At 42.8% G+C, this 16,070-nt stretch overlaps 2 protein-coding genes across 3 annotated transcripts in view; one reads left to right on the forward strand and one right to left on the reverse strand.

The window, feature by feature from the left end:
* The first annotated feature begins 5 nt into the window (after positions 1-5).
* Positions 6-3,948, forward strand: LOC129865597 (mediator of RNA polymerase II transcription subunit 11-like). 2 transcript variants are annotated; one of them, XM_055938491.1, is made up of 3 exons: positions 6-272; positions 2,084-2,305; positions 3,631-3,948. In XM_055938491.1, exons 1-3 carry the CDS (start codon positions 203-205, stop codon positions 3,849-3,851), a joined length of 513 nt encoding a protein of 170 aa, XP_055794466.1. In that variant the 5' UTR covers positions 6-202; the 3' UTR covers positions 3,852-3,948. The 2 variants fall into 2 exon arrangements, with proteins under 2 accessions (XP_055794466.1, XP_055794467.1); XM_055938492.1 differs by having other exon boundaries at positions 9-272; positions 2,084-2,214.
* A 52-nt stretch (positions 3,949-4,000) lies between these two features.
* Positions 4,001-16,070, reverse strand: part of arrb2b (arrestin, beta 2b) — a 58,824-nt gene continuing 46,754 nt past the window's right edge. Inside the window, exons 12-15 of the mRNA XM_055938490.1 lie at positions 10,569-10,652; positions 8,900-8,976; positions 8,745-8,799; positions 4,001-8,640 (exon numbers count right to left, since the gene is read on the reverse strand). Coding sequence (XP_055794465.1) covers positions 8,547-8,640; positions 8,745-8,799; positions 8,900-8,976; positions 10,569-10,652 — 310 coding nt within the window. The 3' untranslated portion in view covers positions 4,001-8,546. The remainder of the gene's footprint in view (positions 8,641-8,744; positions 8,800-8,899; positions 8,977-10,568; positions 10,653-16,070) is intronic.

Below are 16,070 nucleotides of genomic sequence, written 5' to 3' on the forward strand. Positions count from 1 at the left end.
CGTCAATTATATGCGCCTTTACTCGGAAAGCTTTTTGTTTTGTTGATGTTCGCTTTCTGTAGTGTTTTTGACATTAGTTTGGCTACATTTTGGATTAATACATTGACGTAACAACCCATTTGCTACGATAGTGTGCCGTACGTAGCCGCTTCTGATAAGAATCGTCTATTTTTATTACTCCCAGTGTGTGAAATTGATCCTGATGGCGAATGACCGACTGCGAGCTTTGGAAGAGGTTGAGAATCAAATTGCAACGATTCTCCAATGCGCAGGTTCGTCTATCCCTGCATGCAACAACAGTTCAAATACATTGTAATAACAAACGCATACCTAGCTAGTTAGATATACAATGCATTCCCGAAAGTATTCAGACCTCTTGACTTTTTCCACATTTTGTTACGTTACAGCCTTATTCTAAAATTGAATTTTAGAAATTTTAGCAAATGTATTAAACATAAAAAAAAATGAAATAACACGTTTACATAAGTTTTCAGACCCTTTACCCCAGTACTCTGTTGAAGCACCTTTGGAAACGATTAGAGCCTCGAGTCTTCTTGGGTATGACACTACAAGCTTGACTCAACTGTATTTGGGAAGTTTCTCCCATTATTTTCTGCAGATCCTCAAGCTCTGTCAGGTTGGATGGGGAGTGTCGCTGCACAGCTATTTTCAGGTCTCTCCAGAAACGTTTGATCGGGTTCAAGTCCGGGCTCTGGCTGGGCCTCTCAAGGACATTCAGAGACTAGTCCTGAATCCACTGATGCATTGTCTTGGCTGTGTGCTGAGTGTCATTGTCCTGTTGGAAGGTGAATCTTTACCCCAGTCTGAGGTCCTGAGCGCTCGGGGGCAGGTTTTCATCAAGGATCTCTCTGTACTTTGCTCCGTTCATCTTTCCCTTGATCCTGACTAGTCTCCCAGTCCCTGCCGCTGAAAAACATTGCCACAGCATGATGCTGCCTCCACCATGCTTCACCGTAGGGATGGTGCCAGGTTTCCTCCAGGCGTGACACTTGGCATTCAGGCCAAAGAGTTCAATCTTGGTTTCATCAGACCAGATAATCTTGTTTCTCATGTTTTGAGTCCTTTAGGTGCATTTTGGCAAACTCCAAGCGAGCTGTCATGTGCCTTTTACTGAGGAGTGGCTTGTGTCTGGCCACTCTACCATAAAGGCCTAATTGGTGGAGTGCTGCAGAGATGATGTCCTTCTGGAACTATGTCAGTGACCATCAGGTTCTTGGCCACCTCCCTTACCAAGACCCTTCATCCCCCGATTGCTCAGTTTAGCTTGGCGGCCAGCTCTAGGAAGAGTCTTGGTCGTTCCAAACTTCTTCCATTTAAAAATTATGGAGGCCACTGTGTTCTTGGGGACTTTCAATGCTGCATCATTTTTTTTGGTACCCTTACCCAATTCTGTCTCGGAGCTCTACGGACAATTCCTTCAACCTCATGGCTTGGTTTTTGCTCTGACATGCACTGTCAACTGTGCCTTTCCAAATCATGTCCAATCAATTTATTTTACCACAGGTGGACTCCCAAGTTGTAAAAACGTCAAGGATGATCAATGGAAACAGCATGCACCTGAGCTTAATTTCAAGTTTCATAGCAAAGGGTCTGAATACTTATGTAAATAAGGTATGTTTATTTTTAATACATTTGCAAAAATGTCTAAACTTGTTTTCGCCTTTGTCATTATGGGGGTATTGTGTGTAGATTGATGAGAAATGTATTTAATCCATTTTAGAATAAGGCTGAACGTTACAAAATGTGGAAAAGGGTAAGGTGTCTGAATACTTTTCGAATGCACCGTACATTAGCTCTGATCCAGGGCGTTAGTGCGGCTTGCTAGCGCTGGGCCTTCACCCTGGACCAGAGCTAACTGTAGTACCTGTGTCGTTACATAGCTAGCTAACTGTACCTAGCCACACATTTATAGTAATAGAAAAGAGCTCGAGAAGGAATGGGCATTCATTGTCGCTCTACTTTCTCAACGTCTGTAGTTGTTTAAGACAAGCCTTCGGCGGTTTCTGGAAGTAAATACATAAACTGTAGGCCTAATTCTGTTTTCTGTGTTAATCTTCTCTAGGGAACGTTGTGTTGGAGCTGTCTAAAGACAAGCACAACGCCAGTTTCCTGGACAGACAGCTCAGCCAGTTTACTGGATCCGTCAACAGAGTGGCGACTGAGCTCAGCTCACAAATCAGATACCTCACACAGGTAACGCACGCACACAGAGAGACGCAGGCAGACACAGTTGTACGTTTACTGGGGCCGTCAACAGAGTGGAGACTGAGCTCAGCTCACACAGGTAAGAGGGGACACACAGAGATGCACAGACAGTCAGCCCAGTCAATTCACTAGCTCTGTCAGAGTAGACTGAGTTCAGGTCCCAGATCAGTACCTCACATAGGTAGGAGAAAGAAAAGACACACAGTGTGCCATGCCGTGAATTGAAACGTATACAGAACCAGTCAAAAGTTGACACACCTACTCACTCCAGGGTTTTACTTTATTTTACTATTTCCCACATTGTAGAATAATGGTGAAGACATCAAAACTATGGAATCATGTGGAAACCTTCTGACCCCCCCCCCCCCCTTAAAAGATTTAGATGCACTATTGTAAAGTGGCTGTTCCACTGGATGTCATAAGGTGAATGCACCAATTTGTAAGTCGCTCTGGATAAGAGCGTCTGCTAAATGACTTAAATGTAATGTAAATGAAACCAAAAAAGTGTGAAACAAATCAAAATATATTTTATACTTGAGATTCTTCAAAGTTGCCACCCTTTGGCTTGATGACAGCTTTGCACACTCTTGGCATTCTCTCAACCAGCTTCATTAGGTAGTCACCTGGAATGCATTTCAGTTAACAGGTGTGCCTTGTTAAAAGTTCATATGTGGAATTTCTTTCCTTCTTAATGTGTTTGAGCCAATCAGTTGTGTTGTGACAAGGTAGGGGTGGTATATAGAAGATAGCCCTATTCGGTCAAATACCAAGTTCATATGACAAGAACAGCTCAAATACACAAAGAGAAACGACTGTCCATCGTTACTTTAAGACAGTGCAGTCGCCAAAACCATCAAGCACTATGACAAAACTGGCTCTCATGAGGACCGCCACAGGAAAGGAAGACCCAGAGTTACCTCTGCTGCAGAGGATAAGTTCATTAGAGTTAACTACATGTCAGACTGCTGCCCAAATAAATGCTTCACAGAGTTAAAGTAACAGACACATCAACTGTTCAGAGACTGCGTGAATCAGGCCTTCGTGGTCAAATTGCTGCGAAGAAGAGACTTGCTTGGGCCAAGAAACACAAACAATGGACATTAGACCGGTAGAAATCTGATGTCTATCTGAAATCTATTATTCTACAATGTAGAAAATGGTAAAGAATAAAGAAAAACCCTTGAATGAGTAGGTGTCCAAACTTTAGACAGGTGCTATATATGTATGTAACTTGGTAGTGTAGATATAGCTCTCGTGTAGTTTACCTTTCTTTCTACATCAAAGTTATGCTTGTTTCACATTCACCTAGTAGTGTAGCCTTGTGCCAGCCAGAACGGTCCACATTCACCTAACACTAACATTTCTCCCTTTCACCACACTGCCTTCTCCCTCCGTCCCCTGTAGGTTGCCACAGGTCAGCCCCACGAAGGCTCCACATACTCGGCCAGGAAAGACTGTCAAATGGCCTTGAACCGAGCAGAATACACCAGGGTCAAACTGGGAGAGCTGGGACGCACCTGCGAAGTCATGCTGGATCCACAACTCTGAGAGAACACACATGGTCGGTAGTAGGGGGATGTTTCCATCGCTTGCTGCCACCATGGTGTTTTAGGACCACCTGCTGAAGAGAGGTGGGGACTGAAATACTTCATAAAAATTTTTTTTTGTATGATATCAATCATGTATCTGGTAATGTTCTGTAATAAAGTTAGTGTTTCATTACATTATCCTGCTTGTGTCATGCATACACAGAACGTACACGCACTTTCAAATAGACCATTTTATATGTTAAGTTTTTTATTTGACATTTTCTAAAATGCAGTACAAAATAAAGAAGCGACATATATTCTCCAATGTAATTTTTTTTAGTCTTTTACGTTTTTTTCATTGTCATTTTGTTCCATTTTATTGAGTAAAATAACATTGCTTATACAGCATCTTGGTTTCCTTGATAACAATATACTTTGTCTTAATTTAATTAATTCACAGATAAAGTATCAGGTAGCATTTAAGTATAGTTCTCTATGAATCTACATTTTTGTAGTAGCTTAAATTGTCCTTAAAATAAAATGTCTGACTCAATACACAAGCCTACAAATTGACATGATTGCGTGCGTTTCCATGGATAGATACCTCAACTAAGATTGAAGGGAACAAAAATAAAATATTTGTTTTTAAAAAGGGGAAGTTAAGTATTTTACTGAATATTTTAGATGGTTCCTCACCCTGAAAATATTCTATGGGCCAGGAGAAATTGTAATCCATGGTTAAGTTGTAAAATACTGAACTTCTACTTTAAGTTTTTCTACAATTCACTGGTTTATAGACATGAGGACAATCGCCATTCAGATTTACAAAAAAAAAAAAACCTGGTAACACTTCTACCCGAAGCGGTTTCTTATGAAGTCTTATGCCTTATTAAACATTCATAGCACATGTAACTATAATATAGTAACAAAACAAGAGGCCCCTGGCCTTAGCTGTGATATTACCAATATAACGTCCTTACTGCTTAATTACACAGTTTAATAAGCCTCTACGGTGCTGTGAATGTTCATAAGGCCTTATAACACTTCGTAAGATGCCACTTAAAGTACAGAGTTACCAAAAAGCTCATTGTAACGTTTACATGGTCCCTAAGAGTTTCTGGAGGTTCTAAAAGTTCTATATCACAAATATCACAACATTTTCCATATTGTTGCAGTGCATTGTTAGAATACCATGCCATGCGTTGATCCATTCATAACATGAACAGAGTATGAGCTTCGTAACCTTCTTATGAACCTTTATAACCTTCATGTGAAACTTCATAACCAATGTGTTGTGACTGACATCGCACCCCTGGAAATATATTTACACAAAAGCAAAACATTAACTTGAATGCAGATTTCCGTTCTAGTAATTATATTTCTATAATTGTTACAACCTCAATCATCTGGGTGTGTTCAAATGTGTAAAAACCAACCAATGTACAAAACGTTTTGTTAACGTGACCAATAACTCTTGTTAACCATGGACAGTTGTTGAATTAGGCAACACGTTATGAAAAAAACACATTCTTGTCATTGAACCAAAATGGCGACAGTTACAATCTAATCAATTTAAAACACACCTCTGCCCTGATATTAAAATACATCTTATAAGAAGAGGTGGTCATTGTTGTTACATTGCATTTGCTGGCTTAGTAATTTGTAACTCTTGGTTTGCTGTAGTTGAAGCTTAATCCTTCTGAAACTGTACATAAGGTGGATACTATACCTTTTATGTTTATACGTTATATAAATCTATAACCTGATCAAACACAGTGATTTCCAATCTGATAAGTGAGCCAAGTTGCAATCAATCAATCCTCCTTATCTACCTTTGTTCTGCACCTACACACCATTATAGACACGCGTAATTGACTGCAATGTACTTCTCTGTACTATCCTATCAAATGTCTACAATCTAGATACTACAGCAGTAGCCTATGGCTGAATCTCAAATCACCCCCTCGCCCCTCCATTTGCGCATTCACGCTTTCCTCCACCATGTGCACAAGTGTCCCAAAGCTGAGGGAATGAAAATTATCAAGGTTGTACGGGCTAATTAGACTCTCAGATAACAAGGCTGGAGGCTTCAGAGTGAAGTGCAATCCCAACATGCACTGCGATATGTTTGGAGTTTGCGCAATTTCATACAAAACAATGTAGAGGTGTGCCTAATTATGTGTCACATGCATTCGTTTTTTTGTCTGATTTCAAGACTTGACACATGTAAAAGATTAAATACCTCCCAAATTAAATGTTTAACTGTTACTGAGGTTTATATCTTGTAAAACGGCAGAGGGGATTTGTTCACTTGAATCTCATGCTTGTTTTATTCATTTAAGTGTGTCCCAAAGTTGATGGGTTTATTGCTTATCCCATCGTCACTCTCTGGAAGTCACCCTCGGAGTTTCGTCAGCAACACGCGACAACGGAGGGCCCTCAGAGCGAGTTGGGAGGGGCGAGGGGGTGGTTTGGGATTCACTGTATCTCCATATCCTGTTCCAGAGAGGCTCCTGGTTATACCAGTTTCCTATACAAAACATTTTTATTGACCTTAACATGGACTTAATGAAACCAACATTCAATTGATGTAGAATTTTTAAAGTTCAGATTCCACAATTTTAACTGTGAAACCGGTTCAGAACTAAGACCAACATACTAAGAGGTCCTGGAGAACCTGGATTGGGGAGTCTTGACTATCCTATAAACTGTGCTCTGATTGGACTGCAGTGTTCTATAGTGAACTCTTATTGGCTGTTGAGTTGCACTTACAGTAATAATATTTACAGCAGTTGAGAGAATACAGCAGGGAATTAGGATAAGGTTAGTTCATATCACTTATGACTTTTTAATAATGAAAAATAAAATGTCTTTAGAATAAAATAAAAATAATGGCAACATTTAAGTACACATATCTCTGGCAATTATTACAACAACAAAAATATAATTATTTTCCCGCCATTATTTTCCCTACCTCCCATCCCCCTTACCTGGCTTTTCCCCTCTTTCCTCCCATCGCCCTTTCCACTCCTCCCTACATTGGTGATTCTGATGATTGAGGCCAATGTTGGATGCTGGTAAGTTTGAGAGATTGGTCAATGATAAATTTAGCAGATTTGAGGTAGAAGATGCACCTTAACCACAGATCTAGGATCAAATAACTCTACCATCAATCCTAACCTTTACGCGGTCAGATTGTTTTAATCCGTGTATCAGTGATTAGGGGAAAACTTCAACCTGCATCAAACTGTCTTTCCAGGATCTACAGTATATTCCAGAGACCTGCAGAAGACCGCAGTACTGCTTATCACACACCAGGTGTGCCATTGAACACGCATTTGTGACTATCAAAAAAATCTCCTTGGCTGATTTTGAATCAGTTTGAGCCAGGTTGATCATAATGAATAACACTACATGGACGGGACCGGGGGCTGATCCTAGCTCAGTACAGTACATCCTAGACATGAGTCCTAATCTTATCGATGGTGGGGTTTGTCAAATAATAAACTTTTGGCAAATCATACATGTAAAAGAATAGTTATTTATCGTGTTCATGGCAATCATTGCATGTAGGATGTGTGTGCGCGTAGGTTTTGATGCCGGAAGTCTCCTATGTCGTCCCTAACAGAAAAGGCCACACTGTCTACATACGAGTCCCTGTATCTTCACGATGAGTGCACCACACTCGCACCCTCCGTGTAAGTGCACTGCACTTGAAAACACTGACTGTACTCTTCGTGCACTACACTCACACCCTTCCTCACTGTAAGTGCACTACACTTACACACTCCCTCAACTGTGGCGATATGCAATCGTTCTACACTTGCCATAATGGATAGAGTATTGGATAGTGAGTTATTACAAATTGGGTAATGAGCGTGTGTTAAGGATAGGTGAAAAGCTGTAATGATAATGTAACATAATAACCCGTCATGTTGTGGTAAAATAAAGAGGTGGGTAAACGCTGGTCACCATTCGCGGTGAGTAAAGTAATGCTCCATATACTTTCAATGCATTTTCCCGCAAAAGGTGGGAGAAAAAAAATCTGCGTAAATGGCGTTTAGGTGCGTTTACCCTCCACTCCACCACTGATAATAACAACGTAATAACAGTGTAATAAGAGGTTATAACCATGTAATAACAATGCAATTGCATAAACTATTAAACTCGTGTTCCCTCTAAGTAGTTGCGCAGCAATGTAGTCCTGTACATTCAAGTTCCAGATTCCCCAAATTTTCCAAAAATTCCCAGATTTTCCAGAAATCCCGGTTAGAAGATCCCGGCATCAGAAGGGAATAAGCAGGAAATCCGGAATCATCCAACTGGGATTTAAAGGTAAACCTGGGGATTTTGGATACGTTTTTTTTAATTACAAACGTATATCTGTCTGTCCGACCGCTTCTTATAGAGTGGGACCTATAAAACATATAAGATCAACCCTGAATCAACGAATGGACCCAAAACGTATAGAATGATTTCCTAAAACAGAGACAGTTGACTCGACACACCCTTTAAATATCTCCATCTCTCTCCTTATCTCTTTTTCTCAAACAAAAGGAGTGACAAAACGAAGGAGATGAAATGAACAATGCCATCGCAAATGTAGGAGAAAGAAGAGGGGAGAACAATTTGAATATGAAGAGAAGGGGGGGGGGGGAGCTTTTAAAAATATCTGAGTGCTCCTGCACCCCTTTTCTGGAGTTGGGCCTACTGTCTGGTACTGAGACTAGACCAGTGATTCGCCTAGCTCCTCTCCCCAGGTTTGGGTGCCCGGTCCTGGGGGAGGGAGAATTAGCAGAAGTGGTCATCCTCATCGTCCTTCATTCCTTTCAGTCGGAGACGGGCAAAGTCCTCGAACACAAAGTCATCATCCTGAGAGAAATTACTGAGAGAGAAGGAATGGAGGAAGGGGAAGAGATTCAAATTGTGTTCAACAACAAACAAGGTTAAATTGAAATCTGAGAAACACACTCTCTCTCGCTCTCTTACTTTGTCTCAAACTCTATAAGGTTAGTGTCCACTGGGGCATCAGTTTCTGGGACGGCTGTGGGAGAAAGTAATGACATTGCAAAACAGGTAACTATCACTGCAAAACACTACCATTTCTAAAACATATTTTCTCTCGATCACACACTGGTCTGTACCTGATTGAGGTCTGGAAATGTGTTGGTCTGAGGGTTTGGGGTGCATCAGGACAAAAGGTAGCTCCACCGACACGTCGCTGTACAGAGGACATACACAGTAATGTTAAAGCAATACCAACCCACTGGGCACACCAAGTCATTTCAACGTGGACAATCGGGTAACATTTGGTTGAGACATTGTGAAGATCTCCTAAGACCTGCGACAACCTGTGCATGCGATCTTGAACAAGCACGCTTTATATGATTGCGTAAGAAGACATTTATAGTCGCAGGTACTTCAAAATGTGGCCATGGCTGTATTACTCGTTTTAAGGTTGAACGTTACATTAGCTTGTAAGATGGGTTATTTACTGTAATACAAAAGTAATACTGAATTCTGTTTGGTTGACAACCCAACCAAATATAAACATTTAAAGGATATGTATCTGCTGTTTGGAAAGTTCCATCTGAGCCACTGGCTTAATCCCATTCTTTAACTTCTATTTTTGGTTGAGATGGAGACGTGAATCCAACATATGATTTGTTAGGCTATTTATTGTATTTCAAATGTGATATTGAACTGCGTTTGGTTGTCAACACACTTAAAGGAGATTTAGGGCAATTGTACTAACAAAGACTACGGAGACTCCGATTTTTCACTTTAAAATGTGCGTCAAACAAAATCCAATGATTGCAAAGTTAAACAAACCATACAACTCTATCCACCAGGACGACTTTTAACAATTTCTACTGAACATTTTACAAAAACGACCATTGTTTTGGTTGAGATGCGAATACAACATATCAATTATACATTTGTAGACCAACTGGAATTAAAGCCAGACCTAGCCAGGTGCACAGATTAAACTATCCAAGCAGACGATAAAGGTCAATTCCAAAGTAGCAGAATGATACTGAGACTTTCAAATGTACGCCAAACAAAAAACAATTGATTACAAAGTTAAACAAACCATTCAGCTCGATTCACAAGGACAACTTTTAACAGTTTCCACTGACAATTTTGCAAAAACACGTTTACGTCAAACAGCGCAGATGCAAAGTTAAAACGACCATTCGGGATGACTTCGATAGCAACACTGAATCTATTTACTTTATGAGCGGAGATCTCTCAACATTCATTCTCACGATAGCACATTGGTAATAGTGAGTGATAAATATCAAAGCAAGGCTGGGCCTAGTTAAAACCCTGGATGGGAGACTAAAGGATAGCTGTAGATATAGAAATTCTCCAGTAGGAAGTACTGCCTAGCCTATTGTTTTTTTTCTGATACTGGATATAACGTTGAAAATCTATCGCTTTTTTAAAAAAAAGGTACAAATTCAACATATTTTATGTTTTGTTATGTTGAAATTTGCTTACTATGATTACACGATCCTGTGGTTGAAATTTCACCCTCAAACAACCGTTTTCGTTGACTACTTTTTTCAATTCGATATGTATTTTCCACGTTGATTCCGTGTCACAATAGGTTGACAAATGAAATCGAATCAACGTTGATTCAACTAAATTTGTCCCCAGTCGGAGAACACTCAGATATCAGGCAGAGGTGAACTAATACTCATAAAATATTCCAGCTTAATCCAGGTGGAAATGTTTGCTTACAACCACTTCATGAATCTATGTAAAACAGACCATTAGTGCATGTGTACGAGCCAAGATGTAACGTACCCGCCACGGGACACCACTAGTTTGACCTTGACTCTGTAAGACACCAGGATTCCCAGAACCTCCTTATTGGACACGTCTTTCACTCTGGAACACATCAAAACAGACACACATCAATGAAACCCGACAGACAGACGAGGAAAACTGCATGCATATACACCCTGTTTATTAGGTACACCACCCTGTTCACGAAAATGGATCGTGGCTTGCTGTATAAATCAAATCCAATTGTATTGGTCACATACACATGGTTAGCAGATGTTATTGCGAGTGTAGCGAAATGCTTGTGCTTCTAGTTCCGACAGTGCAGTAATATCTAACAAGTAATCTAACAATTCCACAACAACTACCTAACACATACAAATCTAAGTAAAGGGATGGAATAAGAATATATACATATAAATATATGGATGAGCGATGACCAAGCGGCATAGGTAAGATGAAATAGATGGTATAAAATACAGTATATACATATGAGAAATGCAAGATATGTAAACATTATTAAAGTGGCATTATTAAAGTGACTAGTGATCCATTTATTAAAGTGGCCAATGATTTCAAGTCTGTATGTAGGCAGCTGCCTCTCTGTGTTAGTGATGGCTGTTTAACCTCTTGACGCTAGGGGTCAGATTTTTTATATATTTTTTTAAATAACGTTCCCAAGGTAAACGGACTATTTCTCAGGTCCAGATCGTAGAATATGCATATAATTTAGAGATTAGGATAGAAAACACTCCAAAGTTTCCAAAACTGTCAAAATATTGTCTGTGAGTATAACAAAACTGATTCTGCAGGTGAAAACCTAAGTAAATCTAACCCGGACGTGATTATTATAATTTTTTTAAATCTGTGTTTCCTGGCCCGTATTTCTTCCATTTAAAGGGGTATCAACCAGATTCCTTTTCCAATGGCTTCCTCGGGCTGTGACCAGGCTTTAGAAATAGTGTCAGGCTTTTATTTTGAAAAATGAGCGAGATATTTCAAAAGTAGTCAGGTGTCCTTTGATTAGTTCCTGCACCCGAGAGGGTAGCTCTATATTTTACGGTCCGGTTGAAATATTATAGATGGCGTAGCAGTGTAGACGTCTTTGTCCTGTCGTGTCCCGTGTCCCTTGTATATATCTTTTTACATCTTTTTCTTCGCATATCTTTTAAAAATACTTTCTTAAACCTCAACTTCTAAATACTCTCCTGCAACCCGCCTCACCCAATGTGGCGTGGATCTGCTTTTTTCTAAAGTATTTCTATTTACTTCTGATCTGGAATCCATCTACTGAAGATAGCCAGCTAACTGCCTACCAGCTATCAGTTAGCAAACCATTGCTAGCGGTCATCAGCTAACCTTTAGCTCGGAAAGCTCTCGCTAGTTCGAACAACGTGACTAAAACCAGAGCATAACGGACCTATTTCTCTCCATATCCCCGGATTCCTACCGTAAACTCGGAACATTTTCATCTGGATCTTCGCAACTAGCTAACCACAATCCCGGGTGACCACTCCTGGCTAGCGTTTCCATCCCGGAGCAAGCACCAATTAGCCTGAAGCTAGCCCGGCTAGGGCTCCTGTGCTACCACTGAAGCCCACTCCTGGGCTACAATATCCGGACCCCTTTACTGCCGGTACGGAGCACGGAACCCCGCCGATCCTCTACGACTGGAATACCGACATAATCTGCCCGAGGACTCCAACAGGCCCCTCAGGCGTGACGCCCGCTGAAGGCCCATTCTGCTAACCTACTAGGCCTGTTAGCTACCTAGAGCTACCTGGAACCCTACTAATTCCACGACTGGTCTATTGACGTCACCGCACGAAGAGGCAAAACAGACTTCCCCCCCCATCGCGACGTCCCCCAAAGGCTAACTTGCCTGCCCCGGTCTGCTAACTGCTAGCTTATCTTGCAGCTAGCGCAGCCAGGAAGCTAGCACCAGTTAGCAAACACAATTCTACAATTCACAACCTCTCTTTCGCCATCGCTATCCGGCTTGGATTCTCTGTCGACACGACCACGTCTGGTCTGCAGACGTGCCCTCAACCGGTGCCCTCAACCGGCCTCCGTCTGAGCAGACCCCCTCCGTCTGAGCAGACCACCCCCCGGGCTACTAACTTTAAAACGCGTGCTAGCTTAGTGGAGGCCTCACTGCTCCATCTACGGCTGCCCCCTGGACACTATGATCACTTGGCTACATAGCTGATGCCTGCTTGACTGTCCATTAATTCATGGTATTCCATTCTGTTTATTTGTGTTTTTTCTGTCGGCTCTGTGTCTTAACTCAGGATCTGTGTGTAGTTAATCCGACCCTCTCTGCCCAGTCGTCGCCATTTTTACCTTCTGTTGCTGTGTTAGCTGACTAGCTGCTGTTACCTCACCTGTTGTTTTAGCTAGCTCTCCCAATCATGACCTGCAATCACTTTATGCCTTATTGTATGTCTCTCTCAAATATCAATATGCCTTGCATACTGTTGTTCAGGCTAGTTATCATTGTTTTGGTTTGCAATGGACCCCGTAGTTCCACTCTCCGTACCTCTGATACCTCCTTTGTCCCACCCCCCACACATGCGGTGACCTCACCCATTGAGACCAGCATGTCCAGAGATACAACCTCTCTTATCATCACCCAGTGCCTGGGCTTGCCTCCGCTGTACCCGTGCCCCACCATACCCTGGTCTGCACATTATGCCCAGAATCTATTCTACCACGCCCATAAATCTGCTCCTTTTATTCCTTGTCCCCAACGCTCTAGGCGACCAGTTTTGATAGCCTTTAGCCGCACCCTCATCCTACTACTCCTCTGTTCCTCGGGTGATGTGGAGGTAAACCCAGGCCCTGCATGTCCCCAGTCACCCTCATTTGTTGACTTCTGTGATCGAAAAAGCCTTGGCCTCATGCATGTCAACATCAGAAGCCTCCTCCCTAAGTTTGCCTTACTCACCGCTTTAGCACACTCTGCCAACCCTGATGTCCTTGCCGTGTCTGAATCCTGGCTTAGGAAGGCCACCAAAAACTCTGAGATTTCCATACCCAACTATAACACTTTCCGTCAAGATAGAACTGCCAAAGGGGGAGGAGTTGCAATCTACTGCAGAGATAGCCTGCAAAGTTCTGTCATACTTTCCAAGTCTATGCCCAAACAGTTCGAACTTCTAATTAAAAAAATTAATCTCTCCAGAAATAAGTCTCTCACTGTTGCCGCCTGCTACCGACCCCCCTCAGCTCCCAGCTGTGCCCTGGACACCATCTGTGAATTGATCGCTCCCCATCTAGCTTCAGAGTTTGTTCTGTTAGGTGACCTAAACTGGGATATGCTTAACACCCCGGCAGTCCTACAATCTAAGCTTGATGCCCTCAATCTCACACAAATCATCAAGGAACCCACCAGGTACAACCCTAAATCCGTAAACATGGGCACCCTAATAGACATTATCCTGACCAACTTGCCCTCCAAATACACCTCTGCTGTCTTCAATCAAGATCTCAGCGATCACTGCCTCATTGCCTGTATCCGCCACGGGTCCACGGTCAAACGACCACCCCTCATCACTGTCAAACGCTCCCTAAAACACTTCTGCGAGCAGGCCTTTCTAATCGACCTGGCCCGGGTACCCTGGAAGGATATTGACCTCATCCCGTCAGTCGAGGATGCCTGGTCATTCTTTAAAAGTTACTTCCTCACCATATTAGATAAGCATGCTCCGTTCAAAAAATGCAGAACCAAGAACAGATATAGCCCTTGGTTCACTCCAGACCTGACTGCCCTCGACCAGCACAAAAACATCCTGTGGCGAACTGCAATAGCATCGAAGAGCCCCCGCGATATGCAACTGTTCAGGGAAGTCAGGAACCAATACACGCAGTCAGTCAGGAAAGCAAAGGCCAGCTTTTTCAAGCAGAAATTTGCATCCTGTAGCTCTAACTCCAAAAAGTTCTGGGATACTGTAAAGTCCATGGAAAACAAGAGCACCTCCTCCCAGCTGCCCACTGCACTGAGGCTAGATAACACGGTCACCACTGATAAGTCCGTGATAATCGAAAACTTCAAACATTTCTCAATGGCTGGCCATGCCTTCCTCCTGGCGACTCCAACCTTGGCCAACAGCCCCGCCCCCCCCCCGCTGCTACTCGCCCAAGCCTCCCCAGCTTCTCCTTTACCCATATCCAGATAGCAGATGTTCTGAAAGAGCTGGAAAACCTGGACCCATACAAATCAGCTGGGCTTGACAATCTGGACCCCCTATTTCTGAAACTGTCCGCCGCCATTGTCGCACCCCCTATTACCAGCCTGTTCAACCTCTCCTTCGTATCATCTGAGATCCCCAAGGATTGGAAAGCTGCCGCGGTCATCCCCCTCTTCAAAGGGGGAGACACCCTGGACCCAAACTGTTACAGACCTATATCCATCCTGCCCTGCCTATCTAAGGTCTTCGAAAGCCAAGTCAACAAACAGATCACTGACCATCTCGAATCCCACCGTACCTTCTCCGCTGTGCAATCCGGTTTCCGAGCCGGTCACGGGTGCACCTCAGCCACGCTCAAGGTACTAAACGATGTCATAACCGCCATCGATAAAAGACATTACTGTGCAGCCGTCTTCATCGACCTGGCCAAGGCTTTCGACTCTGTCAATCACCATATTCTTATCGGCAGACTCAGTAGCCTCGGTTTTTCTAATGACTGCCTTGCCTGGTTCACCAACTACTTTGCAGACAGAGTTCAGTGTGTCAAATCGGAGGGCATGTTGTCCGGTCCTCTGGCAGTCTCTATGGGGGTACCACAGGGTTCAATTCTCGGGCCGACTCTTTTCTCTGTATACATCAATGATGTTGCTCTTGCTGCGGGCGATTCCCTGATCCACCTCTATGCAGACGACACCATTCTGTATACTTCCGGCCCTTCCTTGGACACTGTGCTATCTAACCTCCAAACGAGCTTCAATGCCATACAACACTCCTTCCGTGGCCTATAACTGCTCTTAAACGCTAGTAAAACCAAATGCATGCTTTTCAACCGTTCGCTGCCTGCACCCGCACGCCCGACTAGCATCACCACCCTGGACGGTTCCGACCTAGAATATGTGGACATCTATAAGTACCTAGGTGTCTGGCTAGACTGCAAACTCTCCTTCCAGACTCATATCAAACATCTCCAATCCAAAATCAAATCTAGAGTCGGCTTTCTATTCCGCAACAAAGCCTCCTTCACTCACGCCGCAAAACTTACCCTAGTAAAACTGACTATCCTACCGATCCTCGACTTCGGCGATGTCATCTACAAAATAGCTTCCAATACTCTACTCAGCAAACTGGATGCAGTTTATCACAGTGCCATCCGTTTTGTTACTAAAGCACCTTATACGACCCACCACTGCGACCTGTATGCCCTAGTCGGCTGGCCCTCGCTACATGTTCGTCGTCAGACCCACTGGCTCCAGGTCATCTACAAGGCTATGCTAGGTAAAGTGCCGCCTTATCTCAGTTCACTGGTCACGATGGCTACACCCACCCGTAGCAC

This window comes from Salvelinus fontinalis, chromosome 11 (genome assembly GCF_029448725.1).
Source record: "Salvelinus fontinalis isolate EN_2023a chromosome 11, ASM2944872v1, whole genome shotgun sequence".
Taxonomy (NCBI): Eukaryota; Metazoa; Chordata; class Actinopteri; order Salmoniformes; family Salmonidae; genus Salvelinus; species Salvelinus fontinalis.